Here is a 21,659-nt window from a genome sequence, read left to right on the forward strand (position 1 = left end):
TTATGTTCATTTTATTTTTTTTTAAAGATTTTATTTATTTATTTGAGAGAGAGAGCACATGAGAGGGGGGAGGGTCAGAGGGAGAAGCAGACTCCCTGCCGAGCAGGGAGCCCGATGCGGGACTCGATCCCGGGACTCCAGGATCATGACCTGAGCCGAAGGCAGTCGCTTAACCAACTGAGCCACCCAGGCGCCCCAATTATGTTCATTTTATATTGTTCATGTTGAAATCATAGCTCAAATACATTGCACTTTCTTTTAGGAATAACCTGATGTTGTGAATTTGGCCTTCCCAACTGTACTTGAGGCTCACAGAATTAAGATTATATTTATTTAAAACTTAAATCTAAAGAAAGGAGGTTAATATTGTAAAATGGCCTGATCTCCCAAATGGAGTATAAAAAAAAACAACAAACAAACCAAAAAACCTGTCACTAAAGGAATATAGTTCTGTGTCCCACCCTTTTATTTTATTTATGCAGTTACATTTTAAGTTTTATTTCTGAAGTATTTTTATTTGCTCAAACCAAAATAGATTAAATGTTAAATAAACAAATACTTGCTTTTTAAAAATTGAAAAAGAGAGGGAGATGGTGCTTCCAGTTGTGTCTTGAGTAAATGAAATCTGTTACATTTTGAAAGATAATGTCACAGAATCTTTAAAACTTATATTTGATTTTCAGATGTAAAATATTTAAAAGAAGAGGATGCAAATCGCAAAACCTTCACTGTCAGCAGTACACTGGATTTCCGAGTGGACCGGAGCGATGATGGCGTGGCTGTGATCTGCAGAGTAGACCATGAATCTCTCAATGCCACCCCTCAGGTGGCCATGCAGGTGCTAGAAATACACTGTAAGTAAACACTACTCCCTTCCCATTTATCTCAGCAGAAGCAGATCTCTTCATCTACATCTAAAATCATTTCAAACGATCCTGAAGTGCCACATGTGTGCAGCAAAATCTTCAGCAAAGTGAAGTACAACTATTCTCACTGGTATTAATCGCATTCAGAGGAAGGTAGTTCTTGCCTGAATATCATTCTTGACAAGGAAGAGAAATAAAGGAAATATGCTTATTCAAGGTTAGAACTTCTAATCATGTTCTACATGGTGACTTGACGCTTGTGTATGCCTGTGGGTGGGGTAGGAAGAGTAATTATTTTGGCAGAGTCAGTGAGAGTGGGGAATCTGAAGAGCCTTGATGGACCTTATTGTATGAAAGTAACTTTGTTATGCATAAACATGTTGTCCTATCTGTGCTTTTAAATTTAGACAATTTTTACCTTCTATATGAGATACTCTTTGTCTTTATAAATACATTGGCATATCCATTATGTTTTCTTCATCAACTTCACCATTACTGACAAGTAATAGGAACAATATTAATTGGATGACTCCAGTGGGCCAGGGGCAGTGCTAAATGCTTCATAGGCATGATTTCATCTCATGTCTCATGTTAGGGCATCAGCATAAAAACCTGGTGAGTAGTTACCCCCTCTAGTCACAGTTTATGGACAAAGACAATGAAGGTTATAGTGGTTGTCATTTGGCCAAGTTCACACAACTAGCGAATGGTAGACTTGTAATCATGACATTTTTATTAGTTAACAAGGCCCTGGAATATAACAGGTGATCTAGACATATTTATCCACATGAAAATGAATCAACTGAAATATATAAGATAAAGTTGAAAAAGTAGAGCCCCCAGGATTGCATTTCTGAATTAAATTACTTCATTTTTTTTAATATCGGAAAGCTTTTGTTTGTGATAAAGTTACAGTTTGTGTTTAGAATTTCTGTGTAATATAAAATTACATTAAATCCTAAAATGTTAAATCTAAGTACTGGTCTTTTAAAATCCTCACTTTATTTTGTTTTTATTTATTTATTCAACAAGAACTTATTGATTGCCTACTATGATAAAGGCATTATTTTAGGCACTGGGGTTACATAAGTGACCAAAAAATAACATTAACAAAACAAATTAGGATTGTCTTCATGTGTCAAAATTACCACACCACCACCAGCAATAAACCCCAGTTTTATTACAGCATCCATTCTACGTAGGAATGACAGAAAAGCAAAATAAATAAAAACAACATATAGCATGCTGTGTATTAACTGCCATGGGAAACAAAATAAAGCAGAGGTGATAAGTAGTACAATTTGAGAAATTGGAATGGAATTGAAGGAAAGTGTGTGTGTGTGTGTGTGTGTGTTAGTATATAGCATATATATATAATGTGTTTATAAGTAAATATATATTTTATTACATATTAAATTATATAATTGTATTTCTCTACATATTTATATATAAGTATAAATTATATTTATATTATGCATATATTTAAATAAAAAAATATTAGTAAGACCAGAGTAGAGGGATAACTGGAGAGTATTTATGGGTGAAGATCAGAGATTTACCAGGAGAATCAGACTTTTTTTTTCACTTTTTGATAAAGGAATGTCAATCTGATTATGATTTTTAATTATTGCTCACTGTGTTTTAGTTACTTTTAGTTTAATACTAATTAAAATTATTAAAATATTTTAAATAATTTCAATTATGTTGAGTTAGTTTCATTAATTTTCCTCTTGTTCTTTTTGAACCAAATTCTGCAGCAAGCATATTTTAGAGCCCAAACCGAGATTATTTTCAAATTTCAACATTTATTTTCAGTGACACCTTGGGACAATTGCTAAAACTGTTTGAGCTTTGATTACAAATTAGATAATTCTTTTCTATAAGGATCAAACTAAACAATTTGTTTATGGCATTTAATGAATTTTCAATGAATGCTACTTGCCTTAGTTAGTTCAAATTGCTGTAACAAAAATACCCATAGACTGGGAGGCTTATAAACCAAAGAAGTTTATTTCTCACAGTTCTAGAGGCTGGAAGTCCAAGATCAAGGAGCAGGTAAGGGGCTTCATCCTGGTTCATAGATGGCTATCTCCTCTCTGTGTCTGCACATGGCAGAAGGGGCTAAGGAGCTCTTCGGGGTCTCTTTTATAAGAGCACTTAGCCTGAAGAGCCTTGTTACAGGATTTGGGTTTGTCCTGAATATTCTGAAGAGGATTCTGGATTGAATGCTGTCAGTACTGGGGACAAATCAAACATGTGTATGTTGGTAACTTTTACCTAGAAAACAAAAACATCAAAGCAGAATTAGATTTACTGTTATAAAGATGCAGCAGTTAATCATGCTAATTTTTTGTGGTTGCTGAGTGTCCTGGTCTCTGTCTTGTTTCAGACCTGGACATGGAATAGACTTGCCTTTGCCTTCTTCCACCCCATAGTCACAGGGTAGCTCTAGCTGATTCTTGTTTAGATTCTAGAGAATTGTTTATGTTTGTTGAGAATATTTCAGCTTAGCTGTCAGATGCCAATTGTTAGCAGCCAAAGTCATTTTTAATTTCTTGGGAGTCTAAAATGGAGCTATTATATATACACTTTCTGGGCATTTTTTGCTGTTCACTATATTTCAGTGTGTGTTATTAAGCGAACTTCATGGAGGAAGGCAATTGAATTGTCTCATTTTTTAGAAAGTTTTACATGAAAAATGTTACACTTACTATCCAATTAAAAATAACAACTCATTTTATCATGGTTTAATATGTAAGTGGTTAGAAGGCAGAGACCATATCTATTTAAGTTATTTCTTTTAGCATCTAGCATACCACCATTCAAGTATGTGAAGGTAATTAAAACTAACTGATGATAATGCTGAATGTTCCTTTACGGATGCAGAGATGAAATGTGGAGTGGAGAATGGAGAGTAGGCATTTAGCAACAGTTTGCATTAACATTAGAGCAAATTGAACAAAGTGGGTGTGGTCTTCATGGCTCTGCATAGGTACACATGTGCAATATACATGATGTGGAAATTTCCATGGATGTAAATGGGGGAACAGAGAAAGAATTGGAAGAGGAAGAAGGTGATCAGTCTAGAATTTGTGGAACATAAATTTAGGATTTCCACATTGTTTTACAACGGTCCCATCATGAGTAACCACAAAGATTGGGCCAAATGGAAGAATTTTTAGCATTTTGGACCCCAGAACAAAAGAGTTGCCACTGTGGTGAGTGACAAGACCAAATATATAACCCTACAATAATGGAAAGTTATGACTATACTTGAAATTAAAATCCTGTGTAATTGTTGAAGGAAAGTTTGATAAGAAATTAGAAAGAAGTGTTAAACACATAGGGCAAAAAGCAAAAAATAGAGTAGGAGGAATTATATTTCTAGGCCTGTGTTTTAACCACATAACCCTGTGATATACAATTTAGGAGGATTCAGTCTCAAGTATTTCACAGCAACATGCATTTCCTTATAAGATATTAATCATAAATTTTAATGTCATTAAAGGAAGATAGTTTCTTTAAACTTGAAATTTAAGAAAATGTAGACTTTTCACTGTGAACCACAAATGCCTGCAAATTTTGCACAACAGGTAACAGCACACTTTGTACCTGAGCAGGTGGAAAATGCCACTCTCTTTCTTTTTATAGACGGAAATTCTAATTCATTGTTCTATTTTTGTGCAGATCTCTTTGAAAACAATAACTTTTTATTTGTCTGATTTAATTTTTAGAAGAACAGATTGTATAAGTCAGAGTTTATTTAATTCTCAATAAGAATAATGTATCAGCACAAACAGAAAGAAATAGGAACAAAACACAGAAAAGAAGAAAATAACTGAACATTCATTTTCTGTTTGTGACACTGACAAAAATTTTATAAAAAATCAGCTGTTATTGAAAAGGAGAAACAGAAGAGACAGATTAGTAAAATATTCCAGAATGTTCTAGGAACTCATTTTAGTACTATGGCATCGAAATGCAATATGGATAAATAAGAACCCAAATTTTTAAGTCTCTGTGTATATGTGTGTGTTATGGTAAATTATATGTAGAATATTCAATATTATATAAATATAAATATTGTGTGTGTTATGGTAAATTATATGTAGAATATCCAATATTATATAAATATAAATATTAATATATAAATATTATATAAGTATTCAATATATATAAAATTCATCAAATTATGAAATCTTATGCTATCATTAACATTTGTTTAGTATTTACCATTTGGTAACAGTGCCATTCTTTGCTTATAATATAAATAAATGTTTATATATGCATATCATAAAATCAAGTTCCCACTTACTCAATGCTCCCTAACCTCTCTAGCCCAGGTCAGTGTCTTTTAAATTGTCCCATGTTTGTTGTATTAACTATACTTCTACCACTTGTCTATTTATTACAGAAAACACTTGATTAAATGTTTCAGGCTATCTAGGTTTATTAGAAAGGTGAGTGTTTCAAGTAGATTTTTAAAATAACATATCTCATTCATTTGGCATCTCACTTGTGAAATGCTGATTATCTAATTACCTGGTCAACCACAAATTATCTGTGGTCTAGAGACCAATGTAAAAGGAGTCAGGAAAGGTGAAATGAGAGCTATCATTAGGTTAAATTTTCAAAAATCAAAATCGTTATTTCAATTAAAAAATGCCACATTAATGCCTAAGGATACTTTGAAAGGATTTTTTAAGATTTCAAAATATTTTGCAAAGCTCATGAATTGTATACATGCTAGAATCATGAAGTAATCTATGCTCCTGGACAAAAAGATACATTTATCTACATTAATAAAGTTGCAACCTCTATTTGAGATCCCTATGTGTTTTTTTTTAATTTTTAATAGAAGTATAATTGGCATACAACATCTTATTAGTTTCAGTTGTACATCATAGTGATTTGATATTTTTATACATTACAAAATGATCACCTTAAGTTTAGTTAGCATCAGTCACCATACAAAGTGATTAAAATACTATTGACTATATTCCCTTTGCTGCACATTACATCCCCAGGATATTTTTCTTTTATAACTGGGAGTTTGTACCTCTAAATCCCCTTCATCTATTTCACCAATCCCTCATATTTTTTCTTTTATATGTAAAAGAATATTTTATTTGTCCCTGAAATATTGAATTATTTAAAGTAATTGAGTCACCAAATATTTTAAGTGATCTGAGTGCAGGGACTCAATATGTTACTATAAAGTTTCTGTTATTAATAGAAGTAAACATTTTTTGTTATTAAATCTCAATGAAGAGTATATATTTGTGAGCAGATATTCCAAATTTTAACAAAAATTAAATTCATATATTAAACTAATACAATATATTATTTTATTTATTTTTTATTATGTTATGTTAATCACCAAACATTACATCATTAGTTTTTGATGTAGTGTTCCATGATTTATTGTTTGCATATAACACCCAGTGCTCCATTCAATATGTGCCCTCTTTTAATACCCATCACCAGGCTAACCCATCCCCCCACCCCCCTCCCCTCTAGAACCCTCAGTTTGTTTCTCAGAGTCCATAGTCTCTCATGGTTCATCTCCTCCTCCGATTCCCCCCCTTCATTTTTCCCTTCCTACTATCTTCTTTTTTTTTTAACATTATACATTATATGTATAATACATAATACATTATATGTATTATTTGTTTCAGAGGTACAGGTCTGTGATTCAACAGTCTTACACAATTCACAACACTCACCATACACATACACTCCTAATATAATATATTCTTAACTGGCCTTTCCTAATCAAGGTTATTATGAAGTTCCTAATCAAGCTTATTTTAGAATTTTTAACATTATTTTAAGCACACAAATTATTTTCATAAAAAGGCAGTCAAAAAAACTCCCAAATGATAGAATGTATGTATTATACAGATGACAATGTGTCTTTTGCAGTTAATTTTAAGTCAATTTAATCAAGAATAAAAACTGGATAAGAAAATGAGACAGAAATGATTTTGACAAGTAAAAGCTAATATTGAGAAAATAAGAAGTGACTCATCCAATATTTTTAACTTCTGATTAAATAACATTCTCTTTTATAAGTCTGTTTTTAAAATATAGTTCAAGGTTGATATTTCTTTTTTTTTTTTCTTTTTTTTAGGGGGGGAGGGGCAGAAGGAGAAGGAGAGAGAATATTAAGCAGGCTCCACACCCAGCACAGAGCCAACACAGGGCTCAATCGCATAACCCTGCAATCATGACTTGAGCCAAAATGAAGATCAGTTGCTTAACCAACTGAGCCGCCCAGGGGCCCCCAAGGTTGATTTTTCCGAAGTGACTACATATTTAACATCCCAAGTATTTCAAATTGTTCTAGTTCTATTTCCTGATTGAACTATAATACATGCATACACACACACACACACACACACATTTCTAAGAGAAAAATATATGGTTAGAAAACTATAGTCAATTGATGTATTGAACATTATTGGATTATCTTTTAATATATCAGGAAGTTTGTCATTAATCTTTACCATCTGGGTCCAGAAGACTTTTTTTTTTAATTAATAGGTTTTATTTTTAAGAACAGTTTTCAGTTTATAAAAAATTGAGCAGTAAGTACAAAGTTCCTGTATATACCCATATCCTACCCACCTCACATTTTCCCCTATCATTAACATCATGCATTATTGTAGTGCATACATTACAATTGATGAACTAATATTGATAGATTAGTGTTAACTAAAGTGCATAATTTACATCAGCCTTCACAATTTAATTTGTATGATTCTATAAGGTTTTGACCAATGTATAATGTCCGGATATATCAGAGTTTGTTTATCCATTCACCTATTGAAAAATATCTTAATTACTTCCAAATTCTGGCAATTATGGATATACCTACTATAAATATCTGTACACAGGTTTTTGTTTGAACAGAAGTTTTCAACTTCTTTGAGTAAATGACATTCAAATTTTAATTAGAACAAATTTTAGCAAAAGGCAAATTGATTATGAAGAGGCAATGTATCTTAATGTCACTAAAACATGAAATTTTAGAAATCTAAATGTTTATCTTATACCATAAATAGAATTGCTGGCAAGACCATATTTAGCTTTGTAATAAACTACAAACAAAGTTGGAAAATGGCTACATCAATTTGTATTCCCACCAGCAATGAATGAGTGTCCCTGTTGGTCCATGTCCTCACCAGCTTTTGGAGTTGTCAGTGTTTTGGATTTAGGCCATTCTAAACAGTGGTTGTATCTCATTTTAATTTGCAATTCCATAATGACATATGATGCTGAGCATCTTTTCATATGCTATTTTTCATTTGCATATCTTCTTTGGTGAGGTGTCTATTTAGATTTTTGCCAAATTTTTAACTGGATTGTTTTTCTGGTTGAGTTTTAAGAGTTCTTTGTACATTTTGGATACTATTCATTTATCACACATATCCTTTGCAAATACTTTCCTCATTGTCTTTTCATTTTCTTAAAGTGTCTTTCTCAAGAGCAAACATATTTAAGTAAAGTTCCATCCTTTCATGGATTATGTTTTCAGTGTTGTACCTAAAATGTTGTCACTAAACCCAAGGTCAACTAGTCTCCTGTATTATCTTCTAGAAGTTTTATAGTTTTGCACATTACATTAGGTCTATGATACATTTTGAGTTAATTTTTGTGAAAGACATAAGGTCAGGGTTTGGATTTTTTTTTTTTTTTTTTTTTTTTGCATGGGAATGTCCAGTTGTTCCAGCATTTGTTAAACAGATTATCATTTCTTCATTGAATTGTCTTTGCTCCTTTGTTAAAGATCAGTTGACTATGTTTATTTGGGGTTCTTTCAGAGCTCCCTATTCTGTTCCTTGATCTATTTATTTTTGCATTAATACCATACTGTCTTGATTACTGTAGCTATATAATGTCTTGAAGTTAGGTAGTATCAGCCTTCAGACTTTATTCTTCTTCTTCAATATTGAATTTTATCTATATTTGTAAATTTATAATTAATCATTATAAGTTTGATTATATTATAATTAAGGCAAATATAAACATCAATATAATAAGCTTTATTGTATTAATCCTTGATATTGTCAGGAAAGAATGTAATTCCCTTTTACCATCTGGATCTAAGAGACACGTTATTTTAGATTTTTAGGGTGTAAGGGGTTTTTTTTGAATAATGTTTAGATGTAATAATAAAGGGATAGTGAAAAACAATATTATTATACTCTTTAATAAGAGTTTAATAAATAGAGGGGCACCTGGGTGGCTCAGTTGGTTAAGCATCTGATTCTTGATCTCGGCACAGGTCTTAATCTCAGGGTTGTGCATTCAAGCCCCATGTTGGCCCAGCATATATAAAAAAATAATAAAAATAAAATTTAAATATAGTAGACTTGAATTTCTATTCCATATTTCCTGGATTTAATGATATATCTACCCAAAATGGGCAACAACTGTCATGTATGCTCCTGGAACATACCATATTGTAAATACTGAGGTCAGATTTCAAATATACATCTCTAATGTGTTCTATTTAGTCATTGTTTCTGGTTCTTCTTACACTTGGTCAAAATGAAATACTCTAAAAAACTTTGGTGGTTCATAATTTTGTAAAAGACAATAAAAATATCTTTGCCCTGTAATTGCAAACATTTCATTTTTAGATTTATAAGCACCAACTCAATTGAAAAAGAAAATGAGTTTTAAAAAATGTTTTGTTATCAAATGCCTTCAGCATTTATCCACTTATGAACTATATAAGTTCTTATGTGCAGAAATCATAAAAATGAAAGAACGTGATATTTCCTTTTTAGCAAAATCAAGTTGCAAAATATTGCGTGATGAAGTCCTTCCCTTTGTTTCCTCATAAACAAATTGTTTACTTATTGATTTTTGAGTTTAATAAAATATGTCTAGGATTTCATAAGTGAAGACTTCTGTTTCACCATCATTAGATTCTTGAGTCCTACTGTTTTCTCTCTGAATTTATTGTCTGATCTGTCTAATAATTTTGAGATATCTTTCTCTGTCAATTTTCTTTTCTTGCCATTCTGAGCAGGAAATGAAAGATTCAGAATTCTCAACTGATCATGAAAGTTAAGCGACCAACAAACAGGCAAAAAAAAAAAAAAAAATAGAATGGTGGTGTTTTATTTCCAGACTTCTTTTCTAGTACCATATAAGAAAACACAAAACCTGAGCAACTCTCTAAGTAAATAGGGATGCGGCAACAGTGATGATTTATATCACTCTTGCATAATCCTTCCACACCAGCACTATCTAATAGAATTTTCTGTGATGATGGTAATGTTCTTATCTGTCCCAAAATAGTAAGTAGCCATTGTCTAGCTACATAAGGCTACTAAGCACTTGAAATGTAGATCTTGTGACTAAAGAAGTATGGTTTAAATTTTATTTAATTGTAATCAATTTACATTGAAATTTAAATAGCCACGTGTGACTAGTTTTTGCTATATTGGACACCACCACTCTAGATGATTTCATCATACTTTCATTTTTTTATTATGTCATTCCTTTTAGCATAGTTGGGGACAATCGATGAGTTAGGGTCAAGTTCATGGTGAAGTAATTCATAGAATGTTAAAGTAGCAAGATTTTTCATACTACAGAAAATATAACACCAATATAATTTCATGACATATATTAGATTTACAAAAGAGTCCAGTGTCTCTATATCATAATTGCAAGGTAGAATAATTTACAATCTATTTTGAAAGGTGAATTCTCTCTGTTTTTTGGAGGACCTCTAAGAAAGGACACAAATCATGAAATGCTTTCTCTAAAAGTAGTTAGCATTGTTTCAAAAAGAAACTCAACAACTAAAATTGAGGCCATTGCACTCTAACAATATACTGAGGGTTAACTTTGCATACTTTTTAGGAGGGAAATTTTAATTTATATTTTTATGAACAAGGCTAGTGATTTTAGTGATTATTACAGAATTGCAAAAAGTTTTGTTCTGCCCTTTAAAATGCCTTTCATTTTTCTTTGTGATTTCTACAATTTTAGAATTTGTGATGTAGTTTTTGGTTAAAGCATAGAATGATCACACTGGAGCTCATGAGCAATGATGATCAGAGTCTATCCATTCTTTGAGGGGGTATGTAAGCTGTGTCGTATAGGGATGGACCATGCTTTTATAAGACCACAGTGTTTGGCATTCAAATACATGTTAACAACCACTGGAGTAAGATAAAAACTTTTAAAGAAAATATATTTTGAATGTAGTGTGACCTAAATAAAATTAAAATGCAGATTAAAACCAATACTGCATTTTTTAAAGACTTTATTTATTTGAGAGAGAGAGATAGCACAAGCAGAGGGAAGGGCAGAGGGAGAAGGAGAAGCAGACCCCCAGCTGAGCAGGGAGCCCAACATGGGGCTCCATCCCAGGACCCTGAAGATCATGACCTGAGCCGAAGTCAGCCAAGTCAGCCACTTAACTGAGTAAACCACCCAAGCACCCCTCAAAACTGCATTTTTTAAAGTTCAAGTTGTGAAGTCAGATAAGGCGAGGTTGAAATTCAAGCTTCCCTAAGTGACTTTATGCTAGTCACTCTAAACCTAATTTCCTCATCTGGGAAATGTACCTACTTCATATTTTTTGTAAGGATTAAATCAAGTAAGGTATGATAAGTTCTTGGCTTTCTATTATTATTATTAGGAAGGTAACACATACCTTATGAATGCAAACAAATTTAGCAAATACTTTCTCTGAGGTCTATACATTATGAAAGGAAATTGAAAAACCTTGAGAATACAAACTAGGGAACGTATGAAATAAGTAAAAAGAATATATAAAGAGATTGTTTGCTTTGTAATTTTGCCCAGGACTTAGACTATTCACCAAGACTGAAAAAAAAAAAAATCGATCTTAAATTTGGTAATTATGCCAAATGAAATAAGTCAGACTGAGAAGGACAAACACCTACTGTATGATTTCACTCATTTTTGGAATCTAAAAATCAAAACAAATAAACAAACAAAAAGTAGAATCAGATCTCTAAATACAAAGAACAAACTGATGGTTGCCGGGGGGAAGGGATTGGGGGGATGGGCAAAATGGTTGAAGGGGAGAGGGAGATACAGTCTTCTAGTTATGGAATGAATAAGTCAAGGGAATAAACCACACAGCATTGAGCATATAGTCAACGATACTGTAGCATTGTATGATGACAGATAGTATGTACACTTGTGGTGAACACAGCAAAGAGATATTGAATCACTAGGCTGTACACTGAAAGCAAATATAACATTGTGTGTCAACTATACTCAATAAAAAAATTAAAAATTTTATGATATCAGGAAAATAAAAATAATTTATAAAATATTTTTTCTTTCCATTTATAAAAGGTCAAGTTCATGGTGAAGTAATTCATAGAATGTTAAAGTAGCAAGATTTTTCATACTATGAAAAATGCATACTATGAAATACAAATAAAATCCATACAAATAAAATCTTTTTATCCTAAAGGAGAAATTTCATGGAGAGAATCTACCATAACTATGTAGTTATTTTTTGATTTGGGCTTTCTCAATTTAAACATATTTCAAAATATACACTAAACGTAAGGATTGTTACTGTATTTTTTTATTGTTATTGTGATATTGATGATGAATGAATGGTGATGATGATTTTGGCCTTTGTCAAATTTACCAGAATGACATAAAAGGGAATATTTTATTTTATTTTATTTTATTTAAAGATTTTATTTATTTATTTGAGAGAGAGAAAGCACATGAGGTGGGGGGGAGGGTCAGAGGGAGATGCAGACCCCCCGCCGAGCAGGGAGCCCGATGCGGGACTCGATCCCGGGACTCCAGGATCACGACCTGAGCCGAAGGCAGTCGTTTAACCGACTGAGCCACCCAGGCGCCCAAAAGGGAATATTTTATTTTGTATTAGTTTATTAGATTTATTTAGTTAGTTTAGAGAAAATGAGAGAGAGAGAGAGAGAGAGAGAGAGAGCAAGAATGGGGGAGGGGCAGAGGGAGAGAGAATCTCAAGCAGACTCCCTGCTGAGCATGGAGCCCCATGCAGGGCTGGATCCCGTCACTGAGATCATGACCTAAGCTGAAACCAAGAGTCCAACATTAAACCAACTGAGCCACCCAGGTGCCCCAAAAGGGGACATTTTAAAGATTACATAACATATGAAACAAAACCAAACTTGATAGTTGACTAAATGGTTAACGAACATGAAATGAGATATTAACTCCCTCACTAAGTTGTATAGTTTTATATTAAGTCATCATGTTTGACTGAACCTATGCATTGTCTATTAATGTATGTTTGTTAAATAAACACTCAGTGCTTAGGCCATAGCAGATTTATAAAATCTAAAACAACTTTACATTATTGTGTTCATTTCATCATTTACTGTTCCTTTTTGCATCCCTGTGAGGAATTCTATTCATGGTGACTTAAATAAATTTACTTTATCAAAAACACAAACAACTTGAAAATGTTTAGAAACACAGTGAGTACTGGTTTTTCATTTTCATTTTAGATAATGATTTGGAGCTTTTTTTTTCTTAATGAGCTTTCAGAACTGCCAAAATTTCCTATGTAGTCATGAAATTTAACAAGTGGCCTCCCTGATGCCTTTTCCTAAGTAATTCATCTCCACTGTCAAAGCTATCAATTAACAAAATTTATCTCTGCCTCCCAGAACACAACTAACACTATCAACGTTGAATTAAAACTATGCATTTTACATCACCATATGAGACCATTAATTACAAGAGCACTTCATTTAATAAATTATTATTATAATTATTTTAATTATTATAAATTCCAAATTATAAATTCCTTCATTTCTTCATTCCCTAAATACTTTAAAATTATTCTAATTAGAATAAAATATTGGAGAAACAATTATTTTAAGCCAAAATGTAAGGATAATAAATGATATGGAGAAAATTCACTTACAGTATTATAGAGTCTACAATTGTAGAAATTTATGAATTGGAATATAAGCAAAATAATATTGATTCATTTATTATCTGTACCTTTACTGCAACTCTAGAAACCTCAGTTTGTTTCTTAGAGTCCATAGTCTCTCATGGTTCGTCTCCCCCTCCAATTTCCACCCCCCCTTATTTTTCCCTTCCTACTATCTTCTTTTTTTTTTTTTTTAACATATAATGTATTATTTGTTTCAGAGGTACAGGTCTGTGATTCAACAGTCTTACACAGTTCACAGCACTCACCATAGCACATACCCTCCCCAATGTCTATCACCCAGCCACTCCATGCCTCCCACCCCCCACCACTCCAGCAACCCTCAGTTTGTTTCCTGAGATTAAGAATTCCTCATATCAGTGAGATCATATGATACATGTCGTTCTCTGATTGACTTATTTCGCTCAGCATAATACCCTCCAGTTCCACCAACGTCATTGCAAATGGCAAGATTTCATTCCTTTTGATGGCTGCATAATATTCCTGTGTGTGTGTGTGTGTGTGTGTGTGTATACCACATCTTCTTTATCCATTCATCTGTCGATGGACATCTTGGCAAAATTAACAAGTCAGGAAACAACAGATGGTGGGGATATGGAGAAAAGGGAGCCCTCCTATACTGTTGGTGAGACATTTTGCTTCTAATAGCTCCCTGATCCATTCAGTTTTATGCACTGCCAAATATCTTCTAAACCTTGGTTCTGACCCTGATATTTACTTGATTACAAACTTAAGATGGCTTCTTATTGCCTCTAACATGATATCCAAACTCTTTAGCCTGACACTGAAGTCTTTGAAAATATACCCCTATAATGCTGCTCTTGGCACGTCTTTAGAGATAATGCATCCTAGACTTTACATTATTTCTAGATGTCTCACATACAACCCATATACAGCCTACATTCTTCTCTTCATCAACCCTTTGTTCAACTCTTTGTTTGAATTCCCTTATATTCTCTACCTCTAGGAAAATGTTGCCAGTTCAAGTACTATGTATTCTTTGAATTGTTTTAAGTGCCACTTCTCTGGGTAACTTTCTTTGTGTCTGACAAATACATATAATTTCTTCCTCCATAACACCCGTAATGCTCCGTCGGAGTGCTATGTTGCTTTCAGTTTTGAATTTTGCATGATTTTGAACTATATGTGATTTATCTTTCTGATTTGGATTAAATTACTATGGGTTACTATGTTTGTGGATGTATAACACTTGAATAGTAGTAGCAATGGGTCTTATACCCACACTAATTTGTACATGTTTGTTGAATAAATAAAAGATTGCCACAAAAATAATTTTTCATTAGAATTTAAAGGAATTTAACAGACTGTTGAAGGAAAAGTACCTGATAGTTTTGAGCATTCTTTGCATAATGTTGTGAGTTAAAAGGAAAGTTAAGTGTTTGAGTTTTATTGTAAAATTATAAACAGGGAAAAAATTGGACACTTTAGAAAAAATCAGTCTTACACAGAGGAAATAAATAGTAGCTGAAATGGTTCTACTTAACTCTTGGTCTATCAACATGAAAACCGGTCAACCTTGAGGTGTAGAATGAGTTTGCTTTGTAGCTGAAGTAAACTTCAGGAAAGTATTATAATGGCCTTCCTCAGAATACTCAGCACCTCCTTCATTTCAGAAATAGAGATATGAGAGCTATACAGGTCTATAGGAGTGAATGTAAACATTTTACAGAAGGGTACTATTGACATCTTGGGCCAGGTAATTCTTTGTTGTGGAGGGGCTGTCTTCTGTACTATAGGATGTTTAGTAAACTTCCTGGCCTCTATCCATTAGATGCTAATGGTATTCCCTCTATATGTCCCCCGCATTGTAATAAGCAAAAACATCTCCAGATATTGCCAAATGTCCTTGGGGGTAGGGTTCATGACTGCCTCTAATTGAGAACTATTATTTTAGAAAAAACTTCAAAGTGGCTTCACAAAGTTGAGTAGGTGACTAATTTTCTTTAGTATTAATGTAACTACCAAGAGATAGCTATAAGGGTGCTAATTAAATTATTTTTTCAGAAAATTTTATATAATGACATTGCTACAAAGCAAAGAATCACAACTCTTTCATTTACAAAATACTTAAAAGTTTCTAAATTTCCCTTAATAAAAATCTGCTGTGGGAATATTTCTGTATTATTTTATAGAGAATAGAAATATGTTGCTGAGAAGGATATATCATAATAAGTAAGGGAATATATTTCTTTATTTTTAAAATATTTTCCCAGTTTTATTGGTATATAATTTTGATATATAATTGACATATAACATTGTATTAGTTTAAGGTATACAACATAATTATTCAGGATATACATGTATTATATATTATATATATAAATGATTACTATAATGTTTACTTAACATCCATAACTGCACATAATTAAAATCATTTTACTTGTGATGAGAAGTTTTAAGATCTGTTTTCTTAGCAATTTTCAAATACACATATAGTATTGTAACTATAGGCATCATGCTACACATTATATCTTCAGAACTTAAAAATCTTGTAACTGGAAGTCTGTACCTTTTAACCTCCTTCACTCAAAAAAATATTTTCATCTGTTGAAGAGATGTGAGAGGGAGATGTAAGACTTAAAAAAAAAGAGGAGACAGACAGACAGACTGACATATGGTTTACACATAGAATTCAGTAACATTGTCAGATAGGTTTTATAACTTGCAGATCATATAGAGTCAAAGCAAATCTTTTGCCAGTTTCCAATTCAACCAGATGGAGAAAGAGTTGATTTTAAAGAATAGAGGACATGGAAGTTACTACAAAAAGCACTAGCGATCCCTAGTGTCATCTGAGAGGGAAGAGGAAACACAAGTTTATTGAGGTGTAGTGAAGATCAGAGAATAGGATTCAAACTGCATAAGTGATTTATGACTATGTAACTAGGGTAAGTGACCTCCTCTGAGCCTTACTCTCATGTTCTACACAATAGGTCAACAAAAGAATCTTCCTTGTGTGCTGTATGAGAGGGTGTACTGAGCCAATACATATAGAATATTTACAACAATGACTATTATTTACCAAGTATTTGGTCAATGTTCATTACCATTAAAAGATAGCTGTGACAAATAAATTTGATTTTATAACACACTAGTGATTGGAAAATATTATTCAAATCCATTATTTATTCAACAAATATTTAATTGAGGGCCAGGAGTTATTCTAGAACCAAGGATAAACCAGTGAACAAGGTAGACATAATCTCTGCTCTGATGAGTTTGCTTTTCTAAGAATATGCTAAACACTCAGTAGCACCATTGATGAAAACTAACTCCAGAGCTTTAGGTGTTACATTGTGAATGTTATAATGTACAATGTTATAATGTTATATTATAATTCTGGTGCAACAGTGGATAGAAATGGGTAATAGTACTATGCCTCATATATTTTAGGAACTACATAAATGTTAAATGAATTATTTGGGAGTACTCATAGGAAATAACTTTTGTGAACACATAAAATGATCAAGGTAATATTTTGCTTTTGAGCAAGGATCCACATAATGCCATGGGCAATGCAACTGACCATCGTTTTAAGTTATAAACCACTATGTTCACTCAATATATTATACAATATGGAATGATACAGTAAGCCAATAGTAGATGTTAGTTTACAATTGCTTCTCTTATTTGGCAATTTTTTCATTATCCATAACAGGCTGATGTTTTTTATAATCTTAAATTTCTGTTGTATTTCTTTGATTATGGAAGAAGTAAGGTTTTTTTTTTTTCTTTTTTTATTGGTAAAACATTTGATTTAAAACTTCTTTTTATTCACCTACAGTCTTTAGTGATGGATAAACGTTGAACCAATGACACTAAATACTTTAAGAGCTTGTGCGTTTAAGATCGTCCATTAGGTGGCTTAATAGTAGCTGCATCACTGATCTTTTCTCCTTTCTAAAATCTTTGTTAAGGATATAGAAAATCCATTTTACTGCATCAATATCTTTACTTTGATTGAAACCAGGAGTTGTTCAAATAAAACAAGAGGTATCTTTACTACCAAGTTCATAAAGCTTTTAAAATTTTGAATAAAAAAGGAATAATTTGTGCATCAATCTATCTTTTGATAGTAATTGTGCTTGTTTCTAAATGAAACCCAGAATTTGTCAGATAAGTAAACGAAATAATACTTAAGGCTAAAAAGTATGTTTTCCTTTCACATTTTCATAATTTTAAAAATAGATTTTATTTTATTTTTTTAAAGATTTTATTTATTTATTTGACAGAGAGAGGCACAGCGAGAGAAGGAACACAAGCAGGGGGAGTGGGAGAGGGAGAAGCAGGCTTCCTGCTGAGCAGGGAGCCCGATGTGGGACTCGATCCCAGGACTCTGGGATCATGACCTGAGCCGAAGGCAGCCGCTTAATGACTGAGCCACCCAGGAGCCCTAAAAATAGATTTTAAAGAGTGATATTTTTCCTACAAAAGCCTTAGAAAGGAAACATTGTGTTTTTAAAATAGCTGCATATTTTGCTTGTTTGCTAGTAACACTGAAAAATAATTTGTGGATGAATGCATATATCCCTATTTTCTATATTCTTTTTTTTTTTAAAGATTTTATTTATTTATTTGACAGAGAGAGACAGTGAGAGAGGGAACACAAGCAGGGGGAGAGGGAGAAGCAGGCTTCCCACGGAACAAAGAGCCCAATGCGGGGCTCGATCCCAGGACCCTGGGATCATGACCTGAGCCAAAGGCAGCTGCTTAACCAACTGAGCCACCCAGGCACCCCTATTTTCTATATTCTTATAAAAAACTTTCTCATTTGCTTGCATTTTGAAAGAAATAAGAAGCAACTCATTCATTTATTCATTCAATATTTAAAGAACTCTTACATTTCAGGCATTTTGTTAGGATCTGACAACATACAATTAAATAGGTTAAGATCTTGGATCCTGAATGCTCAAAATATAGTGAATGAAATATAATATAAAAATATATGTATTTTACTCACTCGGCATCAGGGAAATTCAAATCAAAACCTCAATGAGATACCACCTCACACCAGTCAGAATGGCTAAAATTAACAAGTCAGGAAATGACAGATGTTGGCGGGGATGCAGAGAAAGGGGAACCCTCCTACACTGTTGGTGGGAATGCAAGCTGGTGCAGCCACTCTGGAAAACAGTATGGAGGTTCCTCAAAAAGTTGAAATTAGAGCTACCATATGATCAAGCAATTGCACTACTGGGTATTTACCCCAAAGAAACAAAAGTAGGGATCCAAAAGGGTACGTGCACCCCGATGTTTATAGCAGCAATGTCCACAATAGCCAGACTGTGGAAAGAGCCAAGATGTCCATCAACAGATGAATGGATAAAGAAGAGATGGTATATATATACAATGGAATATTATGCAGCCATCAAAAGGAATGAGATCTTGCCATTTGCAACGATGTGGATAGAACTGGAAGGTGTTATGCTGAGCGAAATAAGTCAAACAGAGAAAGACATGTATCATATGATCTCACTGATATGAGGAATTCTTAATCTCAGGAAACAAACTGAGGGTTGCTGGAGTGGGGGGTGGGGTGGGAGGGATGGGGTGACTGGGTGATAGACACTAGTGAGGGTATGTGCTCTGGTAAGCACTGTGAATTGTGCAAGACTGTTGAATCTCAGATCTGTACCTCTGAAACAAATAATGCAATATATGTTAAGAAAAAAAAAAAAAGAAGAAGAAGAAGAAGATAGCAGGAGGGGAAGAGTGAAAGGGGGGAAATCGGAGGGGTAGACAAACCATGAGAGACGATGGACTCTGAAAAACAAACTGACGGTTCTAGAGGGGAGGGGGGTGGGAGGATGGGTTAGCCTGGTGATGGGTATTGAGGAGGGCACGTTCTGCATGGAGCACTGGGTGTTACACACAAACAATGAATCATGAAACACTACATCTAAAACTAATGATGTAATGTATGAGGACTAACATAACAATAAAAAAATTAAAAAAATATATATATGTATTTTACTAAGTGCAATGTTTTATAATAATAGTATATATCCTGTATTATGAAATAATTTAAACCTAATTATTTACTGTTCTCTGCCATTTGTATGTTTTTATATATTATATTATAAACATTATATATTGTGTATAATATATATGAGTCTATACAATTATGTTCAATAAATATGGTGTTAGAGTTCATTTACTTGAAAACATTTTAAAACAGACAAAATTATTATTTAAAAAAGTGAGCAACATAGAAGACAAAGCTAAGATAAATTCATAGCAATTAGTAATAATAATGCATTTTTTACTAACCCCCTTTTTTACTGTCACAAATTGGTACAGTATAATGCATTACATTAGTAATTTGAAAATACACATCCACAAAGTACTAAAGAATGTCACTCTGTTTTGTGACATAGTGGTTCATAACATGAACATTTAAGATTAATTTTACATACAACAGACCCCAACAAGATTTCAAGTAAGCATTTTTAATATTTTAGAATTAATATATCAAATGGATAAGAAAGTATAACAAAATCTTTAGCGTATTCATTCATTTAAGAATTTATTAAGCACAGATTTTGTGTAAAGCATTATGCAAGATACTGAGGATATAGCCGTGACTGTTTAAAAAATTACACCAAGGTGAAAGAGAACATGTAGAAGAGGCATCTGACCAAACTTGAGGGTAATGAATTAATGCCTTTAGCAAAAATATTTGAGTTGAGATTTAAGAGTTAAGCTCCCCCAGAATGGAATATTCCAGACAATTTGTATAAAATTCATTCAAAAAATGAAAATGAATGTTAGAAGGCAAGAGAGTGGGACTCCTGGGTGGCTCAGTTGGTTAAGTGTCTGCCTTCGGTTCATGATCCCAGGATCTTGGGATCAACCCCTGTGTCAGGCTCCCAGCTCAGCAGGGAGTCTGCTTTTCCCCCTCCTCCAGCTCGCTCGTGCTCTCTTTCTCTCAAATAAATAAATAAAATCTTTGAAGAAGTGTACAGATCACATGAGACCTAAAGGCTATACTAATGATTTTGCTTTTAATCTTAAGAGCAAAGATTAACCATTCAGGGTTTTAACCAGAACACTGGTGTTATCAGATTTATATGTCTTTTTTTTTTTTTTTAAGATTTTATTTATTTATTTGAGAGACAGAGAGATAGCATGAGCAAGGGGGAGGGGCAAAGAGAGAGGGAGAGAATCCCAAGCAGGCTTCACATGCAGTGTGGAACCCAACTTGGGGCTCCATCTTATGACCCTGAGATCATGACTTGAGCTGAAATCAAGAGTTGGACGCTCAACCGACTGAGCCACCCAGCCGCCCCTATCAGATTTATGTTTTGAGAAGACAATTTTGTTTAGTTTTAAAAATCAGATTTTAGGGAGATGAAAACTGACATGAGAGAGAGAGAGAGACCTTTCATTATTGCTGTAAACTAGATAAAAGAAGTAGTTGTGGAGCTATAAGAAAGAAATGAGTAGATTTGAAAACTGTTCAGGACATAGATCAACCACACTTGATTAATTGGTTGAAGACAGAAATACAAGGAAAAGGAGGTGTCTGGTGTATGGAGCTGGATGGAGGCTGGTAGTATCTACAGAACTAGAGATTGCTGGATGAACATGGAAGTAAGGGTTGGAGAGCTTGAGTTCATTTTGGACATGGTGAAGGCACCACGTCTTTTAGACATCTGAAGGGACATGTCAGATGGGTGCTGCATATATTTAAGTGTAGCTTGTGGTACAGAGCTGCCTTTTGGATATAAACCTGAGCATGATTGGTTAGTAGGTAGAAACTGAAGACATGGGTGTGGCTGAAAGGACCCAGCCAGAATTAA

General features: G+C 33.2%; 1 protein-coding gene across 2 annotated transcripts in view; it reads left to right on the forward strand.

The window, feature by feature from the left end:
- The window catches only part of CADM2 (cell adhesion molecule 2), a 1,084,478-nt gene that overhangs the window by 937,932 nt on the left and 124,887 nt on the right, over positions 1-21,659 (forward strand). For both annotated transcript variants that reach the window (XM_035015153.1, XM_035015154.1), the window contains exon 5: positions 684-854. In XM_035015153.1, the coding sequence (XP_034871044.1) occupies positions 684-854 (171 nt within the window). The remainder of the gene's footprint in view (positions 1-683; positions 855-21,659) is intronic.

This window comes from Mirounga leonina, unplaced genomic scaffold (genome assembly GCF_011800145.1).
Source record: "Mirounga leonina isolate KUSES-001 unplaced genomic scaffold, KU_Mleo_1.0 Mir_169, whole genome shotgun sequence".
Classification (NCBI taxonomy): Eukaryota; Metazoa; Chordata; class Mammalia; order Carnivora; family Phocidae; genus Mirounga; species Mirounga leonina.